Source organism: Nothoprocta perdicaria, unplaced genomic scaffold (assembly GCF_003342845.1).
Source record: "Nothoprocta perdicaria isolate Ctin4 unplaced genomic scaffold, notPer1 scaffold_71, whole genome shotgun sequence".
NCBI classification, from domain to species: Eukaryota; Metazoa; Chordata; class Aves; order Tinamiformes; family Tinamidae; genus Nothoprocta; species Nothoprocta perdicaria.
This window is the reverse complement of record NW_020455988.1, coordinates 2,015,611-2,038,480: the sequence shown is the minus strand read 5'-3', so window position 1 is coordinate 2,038,480 and position 22,870 is coordinate 2,015,611. Positions and strand designations below refer to the sequence as shown.

At 38.9% G+C, this 22,870-nt stretch overlaps 1 protein-coding gene across 2 annotated transcripts in view; it reads right to left on the bottom strand.

The window, feature by feature from the left end:
- Positions 1-4,706: 4,706 nt before the first annotated feature.
- TBCK (TBC1 domain containing kinase) overlaps positions 4,707-22,870 on the bottom strand; it is an 81,301-nt gene continuing 63,137 nt past the window's right edge. Inside the window, exons 24-26 of one of the 2 annotated variants that reach the window (XM_026050868.1) lie at positions 16,510-16,685; positions 12,930-13,089; positions 4,707-5,296 (exon numbers count right to left, since the gene is read on the bottom strand). In XM_026050868.1, coding sequence (XP_025906653.1) covers positions 5,186-5,296; positions 12,930-13,089; positions 16,510-16,685 — 447 coding nt within the window. In that variant the 3' untranslated portion in view covers positions 4,707-5,185. Of the gene's footprint in view, positions 5,297-12,122; positions 12,209-12,929; positions 13,090-16,509; positions 16,686-22,870 lie in introns of those variants that run through there. The other variant, XM_026050869.1, reaches the window with a different exon arrangement.

The window sequence follows — 22,870 nt, the reverse complement described above, 5'->3', positions numbered from 1 at the left end:
ACTGCCACAACAAAAGGTGACAGTTCATGCCACTGGCTCAGGATGCGATAACTCAAGAGCAGTCACAGTCCACGAGGGAGGCTGGCCCCCCTGTAACAAGCAGCAAGCAAGAGGCAGCAGTTTGAAGAATAGCTCTAAGTGTCAGTTATGCCACCTTGTCAAGGAAGAGTAATTAGACAGTAACTCCCTGTTGACTTCAGCTCTCTCCTGCCATTCCCCTTAGTCCCCATCCATCATCATGAAGACTTCTCAGTGATTCATTATGAGAAAGCTACCTTTCCAAGGGAGGCACTGAGAGAAATTTTCKACTTCTCTCCTACCACTACCCTGCATGGCAGCATCTCATTTCAGCACGGTATTAGGTCCTAATGTCAGTGGCTTTGGGCATCTGCTAATAATGAACAAGCAGCTTCCAGGAGGAGACAGGGGGAGCATTAAAAAAAACTCTGCTAAGCAAGCTGACCCAACACATGTTCCCAGGACAAGCAGAGAGCAGAAGGAAGGCCTTTGACAATTATAATTAAATCCCAGAGGGTGGGTGGGCCTGTAAAATACACAACAAAAGCAGTATTGCACAGGGTCAAAGAGACAGAATAAGCCTGGGCAAACACTGTAACTCTGAGAAGGGACTTTAAGTGTACATAAAATCTATACACATAGGGAGTACCAAGAGGCCCAAGGCACTTTAAAAGCGAGAAGTCTGAACAAATGAACAGAGATAAATTACAAAAGCACTGGGCTCTAATTCTAGTTTTCCCTTGACAAGTTACTCCAACTTTGGACAAGGCAATTTTTCTCTGCAAAAATGGCAARAGGAGTTATTTTCACAAGACATTCAGATTCATGGATAGCATAAATATTAGGTGATACATGTCTACTACAAATACTATCAAAAGCAGATTTTTAGTATTTCAATCCCTTCTAGCTATCGTATTTGAGAGGATCTTCCAAAAAGACCCGAGTTTCTCTACTGACAGCCTTATTAAGGAAAGCTGTTTACTAACTGTATGGCAGTAAAACAAGCTAAACTAAACTCTCCAAGATCAAAGATATAGGTGAGTACAGGAAGAAGGTTCCTTCCAGAGCCTTGGGCTAGAAGAGGCTTCTAAAATAAGGACAAATAGTGATCACTTGAAAAACAGGCCAAATAGGACAAGCATCTGCTTGCACAAGATAAAACCTCAGAAGCAAAGCATAATAAAAAAAATGTCAGAGGAGTGTATTTGGTCTAAGGATATTCTAGTTGAACAGCAGCTATACAATGGTCTGCAAGGATCAACAGAAGCAATACGGACAAAAGAGGGTCTAAAACCTGTGCTCTGTTCTTCTTGGATGTCCATCTGGGTATCCATTGGGGAATCTGGCTGTAATTGCAAGATCCTACAGGCACAGGCTAGTGAGGCAGATATGGTGGTTTTTAAAATAGGAGGGAAAAGTGGATTGGGAGAGGTTGCATTTGCCAGGTCAAACAGCAGGAAACGCTTGTTTGGGACATTTTTCTGCTGGCAGCAGCAGGGATGAACATGGAATACTGGTATTGTTTTTTCCAGCTTATCTTTATGGTAGCCTATTATGTCCAAAATCCCAAATGGGCATGGTATAACTACATGAACAATCATGCTAGGAAAGTATGCATTAGGCAAAAGCTGAGCTTCAAAAGAGGGGATTTCAAGAGCCTTACGAAAACAGACAAGACTGCTTGTGGCAGCAGAGCAATGCCAGAGTGGTAGAATAGCACAGCATCTAGATCAGATGCTCTTTTCTGAAACTGGACAAACACAAAACCAAAATATATTCTGCAACAAGTTACCACAAAATGCAAGAACTTGCTCTAAAGGGAAGTTTAGAGGAAGAGAATATTAAAATCTACTTTTCTGATCAAGTGCTTGTCCTGCATAACTGAGTCAAGGCACAGCAGTATTAATAAGTATTGCATCAAAAATGTTAACTGAAACASTAAGTACTACTACTTTGGGAACCTGTAGTCAGACCCCACTGTTAGCTACAAAACTATCTATGAAGGYAAGAGCATGTTAAAATATTTGTGTACTTACATGGAAAAATTGATGTTATTTGGTAATTCTTTGCATTTCTTCCTTTTATATATATTATCTCATGATTTCTCCTGAAAAATATATTTTAAAAAACACTTAATATAAGCTCTTACTAAATAAGAGTCGTAAGTCTTCTATTAAAAAAATCCATACACAAATTAGAGGCATTAAATTTTGCTCCGATAAATGACAGAACCAAACTGCAATAGAGTTGGTATCTAGACACTCAATGTTTATATACTTTAAAAAGTYACATAAGTCAAAAAAATCTTTGAAACCGTTGAAAAAATTAACATATCTAGAAAGCATAAAGAAAACCTCCTACCCTTTAGTATTAAAGGACCGCTTAGCTGGGTACACATAAAATCCTGTTTTCTCAAATGCATTCCAAACACTGTGCTTACAGGCCGGTCTGCACCTGTGCAAAGCAGAAAAAACACTGAGCTGGGATTAAATATGTAACATTACCACCACTGCTGCGCTGGGAACAGCCCAACAACTACTTACAAAAGGCAGATATTTGAGAGGATAGTTGAAGTGAAGTGAGATCCTTCTCTGCTGCATTCTCCCAAACTCCCTTAGAAAACACATCATGTACTTCAAGCTGAAAACTCTTTTGAACACTGATTAATAGTCACTTCTGGCCTCCTATAATAACACTTTAAGGATGCACTTCAGCGAAAAAGGAATTTCTAGTATTGGTGCTAAATCTTTATGTGGCAATATTAATATTTTCTCGCTTCTTGTACTGCGAGAAAAAACAAATATYGCCCTACTTCTCCTTTTGCAGCTGCTCATGATTAGAGAGATCTCTATTGCTTTGTTTTAGTTGCTGCTTTTGCCAAGCTGAAGAGTTCTAGTCCATGCAGTATCTTCTCATATGGACTCAGTTTTGGATTCATTCTAATCCTGTGCACCTTTTCTTAATACTAATAGAGGTCTCTGATGCAACCAAAATGTACTGTACAGGTTATTTCCATGACGGCATAGTAACTTGTTTTGTCCATTTCTTTCATTACAACCACCAGGAACCCACGTGCCTTCCTGGTTGCCAATAAGCAACTGAGATGATGCTTTCTTTATCAATGATTTCACTGTCAAGCATGATTAAAGACACTGATCTCTAAGGTCCCATGTGCATTCATTCCCAATGAATCACTGCCAATGAACACCCCAAATCCTTCTCATTTTCTGCATAGTTAGGTAAAAGTTGGAACATCATGGATAATTCTAAATCATCAGYAAGCTTGTTTCCCCACTGCTCCTCTCCCTTAGCAGGACAGGAAAGCCCACAGAAATCACCACATTTATACAGCACTGCAGTTTCACACTTTCATCAGATCACAGTTGAGAAAACAAGGTGTCCTTCCCTCCTTCCTCCACAGTCTCTTCTTTCTTTGCYATGGTTTCCCTATAGGATTATCAAACCCACTAAAACTCCCTGCAGATTATCACATTGTGCTAGAAAATAGATGATTTATAACAAAAGCTTCTGGCCTCCTTCTAGGCTTGAATAAAAAGCACATTGCCAAACTCAGATGGCCAACTACTAGGCAACTGTGGCCAGGTGTTCAGATCATCACTAATACCACTTTATTATTGCTTTAACACTGTTTATATATCCCACATATCAGAGACTATTAAGCCTCATACAAGTGTTTGACACCAGTGTTTTCTTAACTTTAAAAACCTAGAAAGAGAAATCTCTCAAGTTTCTTCTGCACCTCTGACAAGTAAATTCTTCTGAATTCCCATCAGGACATTTAATTTCAACAGATACAGTCAGTCTTGTATTCTGACAACGCAACCTTTGRATTAGAGGTACTATTTTCAAGTGACATTCATGAAGACATAGATGCTTTTCCTAGCCCTTGTAAAAAATGAATGATGGATTTGGCATGCTAGCAAGGTCTTCCTAGAATTCTCATTTGGCAAAATTAGCTGTTTTTCTACTTGAAAGGTGTTATTTGTCCCTATCAGGTTTACTCTTAGCTCCTTGGCAGCAGAGAGATCCCAGTTCCTGTTTCTTTTGTAATTTCAATGCTCTTGGCTCTTCAATGCAAAATAATTTCCACATCTTCTATGTGACAGTCACATTAGGCTCTCTGCAGAACCTGCTTTTACTTAACTACAGCACTCTCATCTACATGGCTGAATATAGTTGCATTGCTGTCCTGATCTTTTTCAGTTTTTTTTTTTTTCCCAAGTTTTTCAGGTTTAGGACATGCAAAATTTAATCATTCAAAAATCAATACCACTGGCAGAAAGAAGAGTGTAACAAATCTCTGCCTCCTAATACAGAGCATACTCCAACAGAAGCAACTACTCTAGATTGTTTTGATATGAAAATTAAACTGTATCGTTTCTTATAAAAATGTGAGCTTCTAACACAGAGAGAAAAGTTAGAAAAAAMTAATGATTAGTTAACTCATCATTAACTGATATATCTAATCTTTCATTGTAAACCAAAGTGTTATGAAGGTCTATGGTACAGCTTATGGTTTCAGAAATTATTGACATTATTCAGGATGTTAAACTCACACTAGATAGACCTCTTCTCCAGCAGAGGATACTGCTTGGATACCCAGAAGTAGCTCTTACAATGGTTTTTAATCTAGGACACATCTTTATTTCTAATCCAGACCAAAAAAATGCTTTCTCCAAACCAAAGCGCATCACATGATACAACAATTACTCCTTAAAATACTACAGAATGCACGTTTCCCTTATTTGAGACACAGGACATAGTTTTAGCTGGGTAATTTCAATATTCATCATGAACTACTCGGAAAAAATAATCTGCATCATGCACTTCAGAGCCATCAAGTGCCAGTGTGTTCTGTGGAAATATTTCTACATTAGCATCAGTTGAGTTATTSTGACTTCGTGTGTCCAAGCTTGCACACTTCATCGCTGAAATAAGTTTCTCAGATGTGAAGATTGGTAATTTCCATTTGTTCCAACTGAAACTCTGTATCAAAGAATGAACACAGAACTCCTTGCTCTAGATCTAYAGGGAAAGACACTGATGAGCAGTCTGTACAGCAGAGCCCTTGGGTTTCAAGATATCTTTATGTTGTACTGAAAAAAAGTCCCTGTTTTGGTACACTGTCCTGATCCTTTACAGTTGCTTATATTTGTGGAGAAGGAACAGTGAGGAGACCAGTTGGCTTGATCTTGTTTATTCCTCCATCTAAGATGCAGACTCGTGGGTATTTGTTTTTCACAAGATGAGCTGAAAACTGGAAAAGATACATCATTAGCAGGTTGCATATAGAGTTCTTAAATCAAAATAACTTCTTGTTGTAGAGAAAAACAAATTAAACAAAAAGACTTAAGAGTCTCCAGAACAATCTAGATCAATACAGAAACCCAGGCCTGTACATTTTAACAAGTGGAATGAATGTTTGCCATCAAAGTGCCACAGTGGTAACTCTAAACATTATCTCTGTTTTAATAGGTTTTTACTTCATGCTACCTCATATCAACATGATTCTTTGATCTTGGACTACTCACTGGAGCCCATCTACAACAGTAGAAAGCAGCAGTTCTTTATCTCAGGGATAATCTAATTCACAACTGTTTTCTGCAGGTTCCCAAACATACAAGCATCACAGTCTGATAGCACATTCATTTACCACCTGTTGAAAGAGCCTGACATGACTTTATCTCACAGACAACAGACCTGAATTTGGACTCTACTGCCTGTACTCACCTGCCTTCTCTGTTGTCTTCATCTGCTCACAGCACACATGACCATGACAATCCTTTTAAAGCCTTTCTCCCCATTCATCTCATAAACCAAACATAGGAGTCACGTCTCCACRTACAAACTTAGCACTGAACTTACCATTCAGATTTGTGAACAACTGCTGAACTGATGAGGACTAAAAAGAAATGGTATTTTGTATATCACATCTCAAACTTTTCTAAATGCTGACTATAATATCCCAAAGAGGAAGTCACTAAAATGGGTGAGTCAGAAAGAAACCACAACTCTTTTGTCTGAAAATTTCCAATAGACATAATAAAAGCTGCACGGCCACTTCAGAATACCGGATCATTGCTTTGTACATTRGCAAATTACTACCAGTTGTAAAGCAGGCAAATGGTTCCAAATAGCCTAAAAGGAAAGTTTTAAGACATCCATACTTCTCTTCTTGACTCTTTAAAACGTTTTGTGATACTTTTCCCGAACTCCAAGTAGTATGATATACAAATAATCAAGTGTGCAAAAACCACCAAATTACTAAGTTAAGAACACCAGGGCCTCCCTCCGTATCTAATACTTTTTTGTGAGTTACATTCCTATTACCTAGATTTATTATATTCTTATTACCTACAATACTTATATATTATATTCTTATTACCTATATAGTATATATTATATTCTTATTACCTACGATAGCATAAAAGATATTAAAGTCACAACTGAGCTTGTCAGAACATTCTGATTGTCATGTCTGTTCCAGGTACTCGCCTAAGACCAAAAGTGAGTTTCATCATCTCATCCTCCATTATTTGGAGTCAGTCAGGGAAGGAATCAAAGGACCACAAGGCACCTCTCCAATAATTACAACAGGAACACTTAAGTTGCTGCACATAGAGAGGTCAGTTTGCAAGACGGACCTAAATGTCATGCCTTTACAGAAGCCCTCCAAAGCAGAGCTGCTGCAAGCACTCTGTTATCACCAGAATGGACCGACTACCTCTCATCTCAATCACAGCCCATAAGCACACAGCATATACTGCAGCAACAAAGACACAACCAGTGCTCAGCTCTGCATACTATGGACTACAAAGTATATATTCCTACTGAAATATTCCTGCCACACTTTTCTACTTAAAWTATGCCTATCTGTCACTTTACAGCTGTCTCCACCTGTGACTAATGAAAGCGCTGTGCTTTGGACTCTACTCAACACTGTTCACAGCTCAGCAGAAATGAAAAATGACTTTTTTTTTCAAAAAGTTTCTGTACATCACGATGTACCCTGTAAAAACAAAGGTAATTTAAGACTTCTTGTATTAAACAAATGAAATACTTTTCAAAAACCAAGTGAAAGGCAGGCACTTAAATCCTGCAAAGCTACTCTTAGACAGATATGTAGATGCTAAAAACAGGAGCACCTGCAGAAACTGGTTGCCTATTTTCTACTYGTCTCTCTAGCTTCACACATTCCTTTAGAAACATGAGCGCATCTGCCGTTCAGCATTTTATGCACAACTTGATTTTTCAGCTAAAACTTCATCTCTATCCACTTAAGACAAGTTTTTAACTAGAAACCAACACTAACATGCAGCAACCATCTTCTCTTTTTTTAAATGTCTACTGAATCTAGCAACAAAGTCAGACAAATTGAATAGGAACAGGAGACTCTGACCTATGTGCCCTAAAAATCTCACTCTTCATACGGTAAGGATCATGATCTAAACATATCTTGATAACGAGTCAAAATTAGGGACMAGACTAGTAGAACATGGATTTATGCATTATCTAAACATTAGCTTGAAGATGTATCCTACCTACAGTGTAAAATTTCTATGTTTTTACAAAATGACTTCAGTTTATGTTCTTCAGATTTAACAGTATTTCTACTTTGCTTTCACTGCTAAAGTGCACAAAAAACAAAACCAAGCACAACACAGCAGAACAATCTTTGGTAACAGCCAGACAGTATGAAAATACACATTTGCCATTTCTTCTTTCTTTATCACACATTTCTAGCAAAACCAAACTGCATCAAAGGATGAGCATCCACACTTAGGAAAAATGTTACTTTCAATACAGAAAATTTTTTTCAGGCTAGCAACGTGTTACATGCACACACACAAAAAAAAGCTGAACTTGCCTTATCCTGGTTGACTTGAAAAGGGTCAAAAAGATGTCATGGAAAATCCTGATTGTTTTGGAAATAATTTATATATTTTACATACTAGCTGTTTTGTGACCRAGACAGAATGACTACCTCAGGAGTGACTTGCATAAAAGGAATACTGCGTTATGGCAGCAGTATTTCATATGGCAATAATATCTCATCTAGATTAAAATAAAAAAAGCAACATCACAAGATGGCACATAGCAATTTATGGCAGCAAGGGTGTCTTAAGTTTTGACTTTCAGTTCATGAACCTTCTTACCAAACTAAAACTGTGACATTCCCAAAGTAACAGTGCTTACTCAAGATAAGAAATATTAGAAGCAAGTTTCTAATTACCAGACATGTTAAAATGTCCTGTGTAATTTAAATCTACTATAGCATTTAACTGAAAATAAAATGACGTATAGAGTAAATAAGCAAAGAAAGTGAAAAAATAGGTTACATCCAASCCACAGTCAAATGCATCTATATCAAAACCAAACTGCTGATGTGACTTAATATCAGCTATTTCTCTTGTTCTAATTTCAGTCAAAATTGCAGACAAAAATACAGATGAAAAGCTGCAATGAAAAGTAGTTGATTAGAAAATAATGAAAAAATATCACCCTCAAAACAAAAAAGCAAAAAAAACCCCAGCAAACCAAGATCYGAGCTACACATGCCCAAACTTAAAGATCAGAATAGAATCTGACAGATTAATACCACATAATGCTTTTTATGTGACTGTTTCTTACTTTTTCGTGATGCGAACAAACAACATGTTTAGATTCTGTCCTAAGAAAACACTCGCTCAGAGCCAGCGCAACACAAGCCTGCAGCACTGCTGGCTTCTCTATCCTCCTGCTGAAAGAAGACTCTTTTTTCCCCCTCCCCTCCTTATTTACGAAGCTCTAGATTGTATTTTCTTTCCAATTTAAAGCACGAAGAGGCAGGCAAAAAAAAAAAAACCCTTGTTAAAAACCTGCTTGCCTCCCTAGCTTTTTTTTTTTTTTTTAAAAATGATGGCTACCAATGTGAAACCCAACTAGCCACACAAAATGCAATAGCAGTTTTCACACTTCCCCCTCTCTGCCCCACATAAAACCGAAGATTTAAAGGAACCACCTGTATTTTTTTTGAGTAGATATCAGCCAACACTTCAAGTTCTCCTTTATGAAAGGGGTAAGAACTTGTCGCTAATGCCTTTTCAGATAAAAATATCTCTTTTTAGAAACAATATATTTTAAATTGACCATCTAATAACATCTTTTCGCACTAAAAAGTTTTTGTTTCCATACATTCTATCTTGCATCTTTGGCATTTAACTAGATTACTTAATGAAGTTTAAGAATATTTATTTAGTCAAACTTTGAGCTATGAAATTTTGGATTTAGTCCAACAAGTACAGACATTTCTATTTAGTCAAACTAAAATTAGCTTTAAGTTAACTGCTGTTGCACTTACTTTGTAAGATGCCAGTAAAGGCTAAGGCAAATTTCGGTTTGCAGAAGCAGCGTCCTGGCACTRTGCGAGAAACCCTGTTCTTGTTTATAATGTATCCCAAAGTCCATAGTGTAAAGTCTCTACCCTTCCCTTCCATCAGATACCTGCTTTAGTTTGCTTCTTTCTTCAATTTTACACGCAAAAGATGTATTACTCTTCTGTTGCAGACGGAACTTTTCTCACTGATCTAAGAAATTGCCTGGAAAATTATTTGTCGATAGGACGGACGCCACGACAGCTGCACGCCCTTGGGTGGACCATGGGTGCCAGCAGCATGGAGCAGATCTAGGGCCTCTTCTGCAACGGTGACACGCACGCTGGGCAGCGTGCAGGGAGACGCACAGGCACGCGAGGGGGACACGTGCACGCCGCAGGGCCCCACGCTGCGTGTGCACACGTGCAGGTGCGTGCACACGTGCGAGCGTGCACACGGCACGTGACCCCTTTGCACACAGCCCCCACCCTTGGCACCCGGCAGCAACCCAACTCCTTTGCAGAGGGCACCCACCCCACGGCACACGGCACCCACCCCACGGCACACGGCACCCACCCCACACTGCACACGGCACCGGCTTTTACACACAGGGCCTCGCCCTTCGCACAGCATCTGTCCGAGCCCATCACGGCCCGTTTGCACATGGCGACGACCCCACCTTTGCACACAGCAGCCACGCACTCATTGCACAGGTTACCCTCCCCACCCCTTTGGGCATGGCCCCRTCCCCACCTCTTTGCGCACGGCACCCCCATCTTTGCACACGGCACCCCCATCTTCGCACGTGCCTTTGCCCTGCCTTTGCCCTGCCCGTTGCACACGGCCCCATCCCACCCCAGTGTGGGTGACACCCCTCCACAGGGGGCGCGCAGGACACAGACCCCTCCTCTCTGCGCAGTGCACCCCTGCCCTTGGCACACAGCAGCACCCCACTCTCTGCACAGAGCCCTGCCCCTGTTTGCATACACCTGCCCGGGCCCTTGTGCATGGCCCCAACCCACCCCCTAGCACAGGGTGCCCACCCAACCCAGGCACACAGCCCCATCCCACACTTCACACACAGCAGCCACCCACCCCTTGCATACAGCCCCTACCCACCCTTTCTACACAACACTTGCCCYAGCCCTTCGCACACAGTGCCCACTCTGCTCCCTTGCACACAGTACCCACCCTGCCCCTTTGCACACAGTACCCACACCACACTGCTTGGCACCAGCTACCCACCAACCTTGACACCACAGCAACCCAACCTTGATGCACAGCCCTATCGCACCTTTTGTGCACGGCGCTATCCTGGTCCTTTACACATAGCCCCATCCTTCCCTTTGCACATGGTCCCACCCTGCTACTTTGCACATGGCAGCCACCCAARCATTGCACATGGTGAACACACTGTGTCCCTTTGCACAGTGTCTGTCCCATCTCTCTGCACATGGTACACACACGGCCCCTACACACACAGCAGCCTTTGCACATGCCACCCTCTACACACAGCACCCACCCCATCCTTTGCCCATGACACCTGTCCCACCTCTTTCACAGAGTAGTGACTCAATCCTTGGACATGATGGCCACCCCATCCCTTTGCATGTGGCAGCCACCCAGCCTTTGCAGAGACCCATCTCACCCTACGCACTCTGCGCTTGCACCTCTGCTTTGCACACAGCAAAGATGCTGGCTGTTCACACACAGCAGCCCCTCAACCTTGGCACACATCCCCACCCCGCCCTTGGCACACGGCATTTGCCCCAGTCCTCTGCACACAGCAGTGATGCCGTCTTTGGGCCCTGCCCGTGTGCACTCAGCAGCCACCTACCCTTGGCATAAGGACCCATGCCCCTTGTTGCACACAGCACACTCTCCCCTCCTTTGCACAGAGGAACCACCCAAGCTTTGTCCACAGTCGCCCCCTCTGCCCTTTGCCCACAGTATCCACCTTGTGCTTTTGCACAGGGCAGCCGCCTGCTCTTTGCATGTAGGAGCCATCCAACTTGTTCACATAGTGCCCACCCCAACCCTTTGCATACAAGTGGAGGAGTCACCATCAAGGATAGTGCTTGACAAACGTGTAGATGAGGCACTTAGGGACATGGTTTAAGAGCTATGATGGTCATGGGGTCAGTGTTGGACTTGATTTTGAATGCCTTTTATAGAATCATAAAATCATTACAGTTGTAAAGACCCTCATTAGTGAATACCAAGACATTTCCTTTTCTCTGTTCCCAGTCCCAGGACACTAGTGAAAGCTAAGTTCTATCTCCATGTGAGGAAGAGCTTTTCCTGTGAAGGTGTCACWGCCCTGGAACAGGCTGRCCACAGAGGTTGTGGAATCTCCTTTAGAGATTTTCAAAAYGTATGTGGATGTGACCCCGTACCATATGCTGTAGGTGTTCCTGCTTGAAARTGGAGGTTGGACTAAATGATCTCCCTTCCAACCTTAACCATTCTGTGCAAGTTAGGATATCTTAAGATAGGATATTAGGATGATTAGTCATTTAAAATATAGTTGTTGTTGAAAGCTGCTGCAGAACCCCTCCTATCAAATAATTAAAGCGGCCATTAAATAATCCCCAACRGACCCTTAGCATTTCATGTATTTTGCATTTGTTCCTTTCATGAGGGATTTACACATTCAGCATTTGGTGAACTACTTGGATTATTCATATTGATGTGAAATACTYATGTTGAAATACTTATAATGGTCCTATCCAAAGCTAATGTACCAATTTAGATACTCACCCACTGAAGCTATTTCAGATGGCTGTCCAGTCTGTTTTATGCCATCACTATCACTGCTAGATTTTAAAAGGCATGACATTAAAAGCTCATTTTCTCAAGAACAAAACACAGGTTAATGAAAGAAATTTCTCATGCTACTTACAACTGCCTATATGTATAAACTAACACTTTTACCCATCTATCAAGCAGATATTTGACTGCTGTCACATGAAGATCTTTAAATTGTACACAGCCGTTTTAGTAGTATTACTGTTTCAGTTCATTATCTTCGAGTAAATAAGCCTAGTAAATACAATGGGTGCACTGTAGCTACGAGCATATCTTAAATYTAATTAAAAAAGAAGTTTAAAACAAGGTGAGTGCTTACTCATGCAAAGAGGCAAGTTAGAAAGCAAACTGCTATAAAATTAGGTAGCGTAGTGTTTCTTACTAGGAGATATACCAACTTTTTTTTTTTTTTAAACTTAGTAACAAATCTCTGCCTTCCCTACCTACCTTGTATGTACTCCATCATAATGTTATGGAATAAATATAAAATCTGTCATTTTGAAAAACTAGATCTGGCTAGACGTACTGCTGGCACAGTACTGGCATCACTCTCCTAACACTCAAATAAGTATTTTGGTACTGAAAAAAAGCCATGTTCAAGTAATGTAAAGATCTCTTTTCTCAGATGTTGACCACTTGGGAGAGAAATATGTAATGAATCCAGATGATAATGGATAACCTATGATGCATATACAAGAAAAAAGTGACAAAATATAGCAACAGACTTACAGCGGCTGTATTCTTCATGACATTTCCTACAATCACCACAACTCTTCCTTTAAAGCTYTGGAGAGTGGCAGTGGCCGGACACTGGATGAGATCCCCTTCGGCAGTGAATGCTGAACCAAACGGAACATTGATGCTGCCCGAGATGTGGCCACGGTTGAAGCTTAAGGAGGACAGTTAAGGGCATGTGAAAAGCTATAGTCTGAGTTCAAAGAGACTGCTAAGCTTGGACTATTTTCTTTTCACCATTCACAGCAGAAAGCACATACAAATYAAAACAATCTTCTTCTCACAAGTTTGCTCTTGCTGCTGCCTGATATCACACAGTCTTTTTGCTAAAGGATTTGGACAAACCCCAGTACATATGAAGAAAATCTCAACAAGCAAATCTTTACACTGTTTTGTTTTAATATAATGGTGTCAAAGATTTGCTTGTTTTAAAAAAGACATACATTGGCACAACGGTAAAATAAAACACTCGGTGCTGAGGACTACACATGTCTCTGGGGTTTTATTTCAGACCTGCTCCAGTCTATCTCCCAGGAACTGAATACCCAGTAGCTAGGGCATCTGTTTCAGAGGAGTTTAATGCAAAAGGAACAAAGCCCATGTTCTCACACTGTGAACCCAAAATAATGGGAACTCTGTGCTAACGCAGATGCACTTGGATCCTCAGTTGAAAGAGCACCGAGCAYAGCTAACCAGACCTGCACTGACAGTGAGAGTATATTGGCTATCACACAGTAAAAAAGCTAACAGATAAGCACCAGCAACCATAATGGCATCACTCAATGAGATTATATGAACAATTATTCAATATGAAATCTGCATGAAATCTCTTCAATAAAAAGTTGGACCATGACTACCTAGCTTTTTCTGAATTTGAACTGTCATGACATTAAAAAAGCTACTTAGGTGTAAACTGTATGTTCATGAACATGGAACACTGCTCTTCCCCAACAATAAGCACTAACAGCTTTGAAATGGGAAATAAAAGGCAAATAGCCAGTCATTTTCTATTACCTTTCTTGTAGAAAGCTAGTAGGTTCTAGGATTAAACAGAGCTGCCTTAAATGATGGCAAGATTCAACTGACTTAGGTTAATACTAGCAATCTTCTCCTGTGATTACAGTAACACTTTCAGCTTTATGAGGATTATGATATAGTGGGGCAAATTAAACATTTGATAAAACAAGAATGATCACATACCCTTCTTTGCTCTAGTCACCTCAACTCTATTTTGAAGGAGGAAATTATGACACCTTCTCTCTCACTAATCCATACCAGGCCTCAATCCCTCTTATTCTCCTCATGGTAACTTCTGAAATGAGTTTAGACAAAACAATGCTTTGAATCAACTTAGCCGATCATGCTTAAGTCTTTTCAAAAGATGACATTTACTTACCTATACTAACAACAAAAATATTCAACTAGAGCCAGACCATATATTTTGTCACTTAAATTCTCATTAATCTTAAGTAACCATCTTAAACTTTTCAGTAAATGGTAACAAAAAGGCAAGACTTTGTGCTACAGAYTTTGACACCATAAAGTACTTAGCTTAACTTTCAAAATAGGAATGGAACACAGCCASTATTTCTGTTAACATGCTTAATGAAATAAGGTTTAGACACATCTGCCTGGTTGTAACTGCCAGAGACAATGCTTTGAGCATATTACCTTTTCATTAGAAAATTCTGTTATAAAGCTGTCTAGGGAAAAAAAGGGGTCATTAGCTCTCAGTCATGCAATATGAATTTCTTTACAAAATAATGCCTTAGCTTTGAAATACATCCTAATATGAAACATGAAGTATGTTTGATACTTGTCCTCTGCATATTCAGAAAAGATGACAGTTTATTAATTTTCCATATACAGTATGTTCTCCTACAAGTGACATCCAGATCACCTCATTCAGGGGGTTTATTATGTACCAGACTGACTTGTCAAAAATTACATTCCCTACCTAACACCAGAAAAATTAAGTTTCATCTGTTATTTATCAATATATCAGAGGTAGGAAGTAATAGTAGTTTTCGGTATGGAACCATGTTTCACTTAGCCATAAACTCCAACCAGAGAAGCAGCAGCAGTGGTTACTACAGTGCACTGTTTGAGCCTTTTTTCCTCTTCTCCAGCACATCTCCTTACTCAAGAGCTACCAAGTTTGATGAAAATTTTGTAACAGGAGAGATTGCCCCATAAAATCCTTTATTTCACAGTTTTTGAATAGCCAAAAGTTTTAATTCTACTCCCCAAARTAGAATAGGATTAATAGCATAGCATAAATAGCAGAGTAGAAACTATTATGAAGCYATTAGGAAAGCTATAAATACGTTTAAGCAAATATCTTGCTTTTGATACCCGATACATAAAGCCATAAACCTGTATGCAGATGAGAGCCCTACAATACAATGACAGTAGTCTAGGCATTTTATATTACCTGCTCATCTCCTGCATTCTCCTTGAAGATTTCTAGTAATCAGCTTGAAATTTCAATGAAGAGAACAATACATATAGAATTAAAAACATCATTTAACTCAACAGTATCAAAGTTTCCATACAGTAGCAATAACCATTTGGAGCTTTTAATTTCAGGGTCTTGCCTCAATCTGAAGTCTAAATATATCTATATATGTAGATATATATCTACAAACAATATACAAAGCAATATACAAAAAATATATGTAGATATATATCTACAAAATCTATATATATATTCTCAAAGGCAACAATTCATATCACTTTTGCTATTACTAAAGCAGCAGCACTTAAAAATTATTAAAATGATACAAAATAGTATGCCATATAAGATATGGAGTTGCATCTAAGAAAACTGTTATTTTTACCACTTTGAGATGTGTGTTGGTCAAAATGCATATTCTTTAAAAAGCACATCTGTAAAAAGACATCTTCCTTTCAACAACCAAACCAAGTCCTTGGTTTGTTATTATGCTTCTTCAGAGAAAGAGAACCATCTCAACACCTTCAGCACTACATATTTTAAAATGAACAAGTAAAGGATTAAGCTGTAGATAGATACTTAATTGTAGGTAGCAACCATGATAAAGAAATAAACTCAAGACACATTTAGACCTTTTCAGATTGTGAGCAAGCTAGAGGAAAAATTAGGATAGCCCCAAAGCTATGTTACCTGACAAGAGCAATGCAGCACTCAACGGGAATCAATTTTCCACTGGGAGACTGGCATAGTACAAGAGCTACCAATCCTTCATTTTCCTAAAGGCCATATACATTTCAAAAATATTGGTCATGTTACCAGGGGAAGGTCTGCTGATAATAGGTGTTATAAAAAAGCAGCATTAAAGCACCCATTTACTACTGGTATAAAGTGATTTCACTAGAACCATAGCTTAAAGTGTGAAGGCAAAAATACGATGTTTGTCCTCTTCTGTACAAACCAGGACTCTCCATGACTAAAACATACTTCAGTTTTTCTACTCTGCTTTACATGTACCTTTCCCAGCATTTTCCTTTCTATTACCACACTGTTGTCAGGTAAAGAGGAGAAAGCTATTACAAGCGTGATTTGGCATGGATTGCACTTAGCTTGGAAGGATACTCCTCACTGTTGCGAATGTCCACCACCAGCAGCTTTGGTTTGCTAGATTTTGTTTTCTTTACAGGTGTCTTGGAATGACTAGGTCCTGTTAGCTCACACAAGTCAATCAAATCTTCCGCTGAAATTCGTGGTGATACCTCTGCCTTCAGGTCATCCAACTTGATAGAATCCCTAGACTTTAAAAGAAGAAAATYGCAATTAATATTTAAGGTGATAGATCCACAGAGCTCAATCATCTTATAAAAGGTCTCATTTGTCTTGTGCAACCACTGCACTGCTATTGTACAGGGGGTTAAAGCAAAGGCAAAAGCTGTTTATAATTAAGTCTATACCTGTTTCTAGGGAGGTTTTTTTTTTTTTTGCTTGTCAGAACACAGGAATGAACAAAGCTGTTATAGAGAGCATTTTCAGAAAGAATCTTCAGACTATTCTGATCTCTTATTTTTGAGGAAAAAAATACATTAATGGCTAACTCCTTTCTCATGAGGAGTCCTTTGTGTCCTCTGCAGTTGTTCAGAAGTTAAAAGCATGGGCATAAATAGATGGACTTTGGAAAGAAAAAAATTAGTCACCAAAGGAGCTAATGTTATAGTGTATTACTTTAGAGAACGAATAGATATGCACAGTCAAAAAAGGCACTAGAAACATCACAACAGTAAATGTTAAGTTTCAAAAAAATCTTGCATCTCTTACCTGGTTTTGGTTTACCACAATCACTGTGTTTAAAGCCCATGAGCAATTTCAAGTGAACAGGAGTAATAACACTGAAGGAAATTGAGGCCCTACTTAGCATTAGCTCAACTGATTCTTGTTAGCTCTAGTGTTTCAGTTTCTAAACAAAATGAATTTCAAGTTTAGAGAGGAATGCCATGAATGCAGTAGGGAGAACAAAGACACGAGATTCAGCTCTATTATTTCCCAAATAAAGTCCTAGAAAAAGACTTCCTAGCCAGCTAGTGTGCACTTATAAATACCTTTGTAGCAAAGTGAGATATCAAAAGGCACTGAAATTAAAGACAGAGGCTAYTGTGCTTCAGGGAATGTATTAACTCACCAAGCTGGCTTTTCCGTTGTGCACTACAATGTTTAAAACATGAAAACTCAGAAATTGCTAGTCTCAGCACATAATTTTCTCCCAAGTTGAGGATAATAGAAGTCACAATACATTATAATCAGAAAGATGCTCAGGTTTCTAGATAATACATTATTTGTTTCAACAGAATAGACCCCTACTGTGTGTTTCCATAAAACAGACAGTCCTGTTTTTGTACAAGAAATAATGTGACTGAGGCCACAGCAAGCCCCCTTGCTGCCCTAAACTGAATTCCTAAGGAGTAATCCCAGGAAATTCCTTGGATTAAATGGGAGGAAAAGAAAAAAAAARRAAAAAAAASAAAGTCAAACTCTTCTAACAAACTTCAGATTAATGGATCCATCAGCCCACCCTTACGGGCCTTGTTTTATATCATTTTGAATAAAGTTAGCCGTCTCCTCAGAAAAAGTCTATGGTCACTAATAATCTTTTTAAAAATATCCAATAAATAGTCAATATGCAGCTGTGTATCTGGAAACTAATTACATCAAAATTCAGGCTCAGGGCAGTCTTATCAACTTCAGGTGAGAACACATTCTTGAGTATCTTACCAAATTTGACAGCCACAATCTTTGGTTTGATTTTCACAAGGAAGGGAATGTAAGTCGAACTCACAAAATGAACCTTCATGTTCAGTGAGGCTTATTACTACATATGCAAAGAAGATATGTTCCAAAAACCCAGAGTACCTAGAAAAAGTTTCTTTTCTAATGTAGACATTGCACATAATTTCTAAAAAGAACCAACTAACAACTCCACATTCTTTTTTTTTTTTTTTTTATAAAAGATATCTCTTTTAGGTCATTGGGCAGTTAAAAAAATCCAGACACATACTCCTGTACTGCACTGCTTTGTCCGTGTTTTCACGGCAGCATGGTTTCACAGTTATTATAAGAAACYGCACACTGAGTACGGTACTAAAACAGAACTGCATCCATATATACAGAGATGACCTTCATATTACTGCTCAAAAAGAAAAATTATGAAAGGAATACATTTACATACCAATGCAGACATACTTAGTTTCCTGCTCAAGGGTTTTTTTTTTTTTTTTTAGGTCTAGCAGTGTGTGTTTCAAGTCATAACAAAGCAAAGAAACTGACTTACTTTTTAACATATCCGATATTCAAAGCAGAATCTTATTTTAGATAAGTCAGCAACTTCTAATAAGGAAGGCTCATCAAGGAAGGCTGCTTATTTGGCAAAAGAGTATAGGACAAGAAGAGTATTAACGCTCAAGTTTGCAATCCAGTCACCTCCCACAAGTTTCCCTGGCAACACTTCAAATTTTTTACTTTCCAAGTACTTGTTCTTCTTACCCAACTTCTTTTAATACCTGGAAATACCTAACTCACATGGATTTATTGCTCCCAGTAAAAAGAAATGAGCATTAGGATTTTTTTTTTTTTATATATACATTACGAATTAAAACTGCTTAAGCATTCTCAAATTAGAAGCTGAGCTGCAGAAAGATTAAAGCACTCCAGGACATGTGGCTGGCACAATCATTACTCCTATCTATCTTTCCATTAGGCTTTAGAGTTAAAAGCATTTCATTACATTTTGAGAAAATAAGTATCTCCAGTTCTACTGGACCTTAACTTATCAGTCCCATCTGACAAGCAGGGGARCCATAGAACAATTTTTTAGCCATGAAAAGCACGGTTTTATCTAAGCAGAAGCAGGGTTCCCCCTGCCCTTTTTCCCTTTGAAGATCRCATTTCTTATTGCAACAAATTTATTATAGAAGAAATCTCAGCTGAAAGTCAATATAATTAAAATCTGGAGTTCAAGACTTAGAAACTTTGAAAAGATGTTTCAAAGTTCCTCATCATACAAGTTGTGGCGTAAATACCTCGGTATATAGTAGACTTATTTTATATAAGTCTAGACATAACAGTCAGATGGAAACAAGTGCCAAAATGATGGAGGACACATGAAAATAGGACCCTTTRGGACAAATTTGTAGACATCTGGCCAGTCAGACCATGTCATTACCAACCTGTTTTTATCAAAAAGCAGTTTTCACCACAGGCAAAATCAGTTTCCAAGTCATTAAATAATATCAAAGTTGAACATTGTGGATTTTAGCTGCATCTTCTAAAAAACATTTTATGCACTGAAACCCATCATGACAAGTGTGGTTCCAAGTGAGTATTTCCCCTGTTCTTGCTAATATCCTTTATAATTAAGGATATTAAGGCAACCCTTMATCTCTTAAGAACATTCTGTCTTGTAGGTTTATTTTGGAGGATTTTTTGCTTCAGTTTAAACAAACATAATGACTCCCATTGGTCCCCTGAAATCTGACAGATCTAAGTGCTTTACTTGGGCACCAACTGAGAAAGTATAATTCACTGTTATTGGCAGAAAGAGACCTACAGTAGAAGGGGATCATTCTAATGATAAATATTTTAGAAAGAAAAAGGTGGTCTGTCCCATAGATGACACAAGCCTTGCTTTTTGTGCAACTTATGCTCTTTGTCTTGATCTTATGACCCAAGGATGTTTTAGAAAGCATAATGACCTAGAGTGTAGCCTGGCYTCTTTGCAGTCTCCAAAATGTATGTGAACATTGCCTAAGTAGCTCTTAAGAAAATCTCTTTTTCCCCCTGGACTAACATACCTGTGAGAATAWGCAGAACCAGGAGAGCAGAGGGGGGAGTTATTCCTAGAGTGCAGCCAGGCTGGCAGGCAGCAAAGTCTCATTTGTTATCACTTCTGCTTTGATAAAAGGGGCAAACTTACCACTACTTTAGGGAAACATTTTAAATTCTAAAATTAAGTCATAATCTAGTTGTGCCTGAAAACACACATACAGGTGTTAACKGCAAACATGAGGAGCACAGTCTCACAAGGCTCTTGTTGCACTGGCACCTTTTTCCTCTTAATAGATACTGTTCCCTTGGGATTTGGAAATTGCATTATTTTACAAGGAAGGAAAAAAGAGATATAGGAAAACTTAAGAATACAAAATGCTAGAGATCCCCTCGTATTATTAGAAAAATAAAATCCCATCTCAGACTGAAGCAGGAAGAACAATTTCTCCTCCTCCACAATGAGATGATGCATCTCTAGGCTGACAATTATGGATGAAAAAAATAAAACAAAAACAAAAACACTCACACATTTTAGGCAACCATATTTTAGGTTTCAACTGTTGTTGCTACTTACAATTCCTATTTTGTGAATGACTGTCCATATCATCAGTGCTCTGGGATACTTTCAGTTCTTCACCACAAAGCAGGCTGCTCAGTCTATCTTTGCTAAAGACTATTAAGAGGAGTGCTATGTGTTCCCTACACACATTCACTTAAATGCTCTCACCCACATTTACACAAACTGCTTTAAGACAGCAGAATTAARCAATATATGTTGTCTTCCACGCAGAACCTTTGGCAAGAGTTGCTCGTTGAGTCCACTCTGCCCAAGACGCTACATTTTATTTTGCTTCTCTCATTTGTTAGTGTTACTATCTTAAGATGACACGGACATGAAAACATAGGCCACCAGYCAAGTTATTACTACAACTGTACACTGTCCTTTGTCACAGAAAAAARTACTTAAGTGCTGTGATGTCTATCAAAAACGTTCAGAAAGACTTAAATCATTTGATCTAAACAACTAATTCATTTCATCTAATCAATTCATACTGAAATTGTACTGAGCTTTCAACAGCAGCAAAAACTGCCTTCAGGACAATCTTTTGCATCCTCTCAAGGCACTTACTAAAATATTTAGGTCATAAAAACACAGCAAACTGCCTCAGCTGAGGAAAAACAAGACAYTGAGTCTTGTTTGAGATATAAAGAGAAGGATGTGATGGAATCCTAGATTCAAGGTTACCCTAAAGGAAGAGTTCAAGAAGAGAGAGAAAAATGTGGAGAAGGGAAAGAAACAAAACAAAACACCAAACCAAAACAACACAACACCCAACACCACCACCACAGCTAGGACAGAGCTCTGRGAAGCAGAAGGGAGAAAACTTCAAAATGAAGTCATTATTATGGACCTGATCCTTCCTATTGTAAAGAATTCATTCTTTGGTTAGAATAGTTTCCATATTCTACCCTGAAGTGGCTATTGCATGTGATTTAATTAGTAGTAAACCAGTAGCATGTCAAAAYTGAAGAAAAAGGGGAATAAAATCCCTAACATTTAATTCAAAGACTATTGAACCTGAAATATGACCTTAAAAACTCCCAAAATTCCTGAGTCAAAGAACAGTCTCTCAAAATAGACAGCACTGGCTAGATCTTTAAGTTTACAAATGGAAAGATGGAAGAAAACACCTGTTTGTTAATCATTCCTAGAATTCTAATCACTGGACATCGAAAAGGTCAAGCAGCCTTTAAGCTTCAAAGAGGGCAGAGTCGCCAGCCCTGCGAGGAAGAGCCGCTCGGACAATCAGTGCAGCCAGGACCTGYGCCTAAGGCTGCGACAGAGAGGGCTCCGCCTGCCCCATCTACATTCACAGCAMCAAACACCAAACATTCAAAATCAGTAATTTACCAAGTTTCCTGTTTCATCTATCCTGCCAATTGATTTACTGCCTTATCATTTATCAGCAAAAGCCACCAAAGTTCACTCACTTTTCTAAAATCAAGTAGGAGTAAGTGCTCYACCATTTTCTTTAATTAATTTTACTTGCAGAACACTGAGAATTTTCCAAGACCATCTGAATCTCAGTACTTGCTCAATTTTAACTATATAGTATTTTGAATCAAAATCATTGAGATCTGCATCAATACTTACAACTAGTAACTACAGCTTCAAACACATCATTTGAATTAASAAATCATTTGCTCTTCTAAATAGCTTACTATATTGGCTCACATCTTCAGGCATACACTTTTGTGACTCCTTGTCTTCCTTTTTTATATATGACAAACACCTAATGACCAACAAGAAGCACAGTACTGGAAAAACACTGGTATTCATCTAGTTTGTCACTTAAACTCTGCAAGTAGAAAACGTCCCTTCGGTCCTCTTTGGTTAAGCTCTCCAGTTAAATGCTACAGTGACAAAAACAGCTTTAAAATTAGGAGGTCCAAGGGGTGCAAAAGATGACAATTTAGACAACACCAATAACCTGCCATTAATCAGTTGGTATTCCATGTGTTAGAGCTCAGACACAAGGTCAGCAAAGTATCAGRTTAGTTCCAAAGCTAGAAGAAAGTAGGAATGAGAGTACACAGGGAGATGAGAGGATGTTCTTCTGGAACTGCTGAAGAGTTGAAAAAGCAGCCAAATCCAGCCGAGGAGACC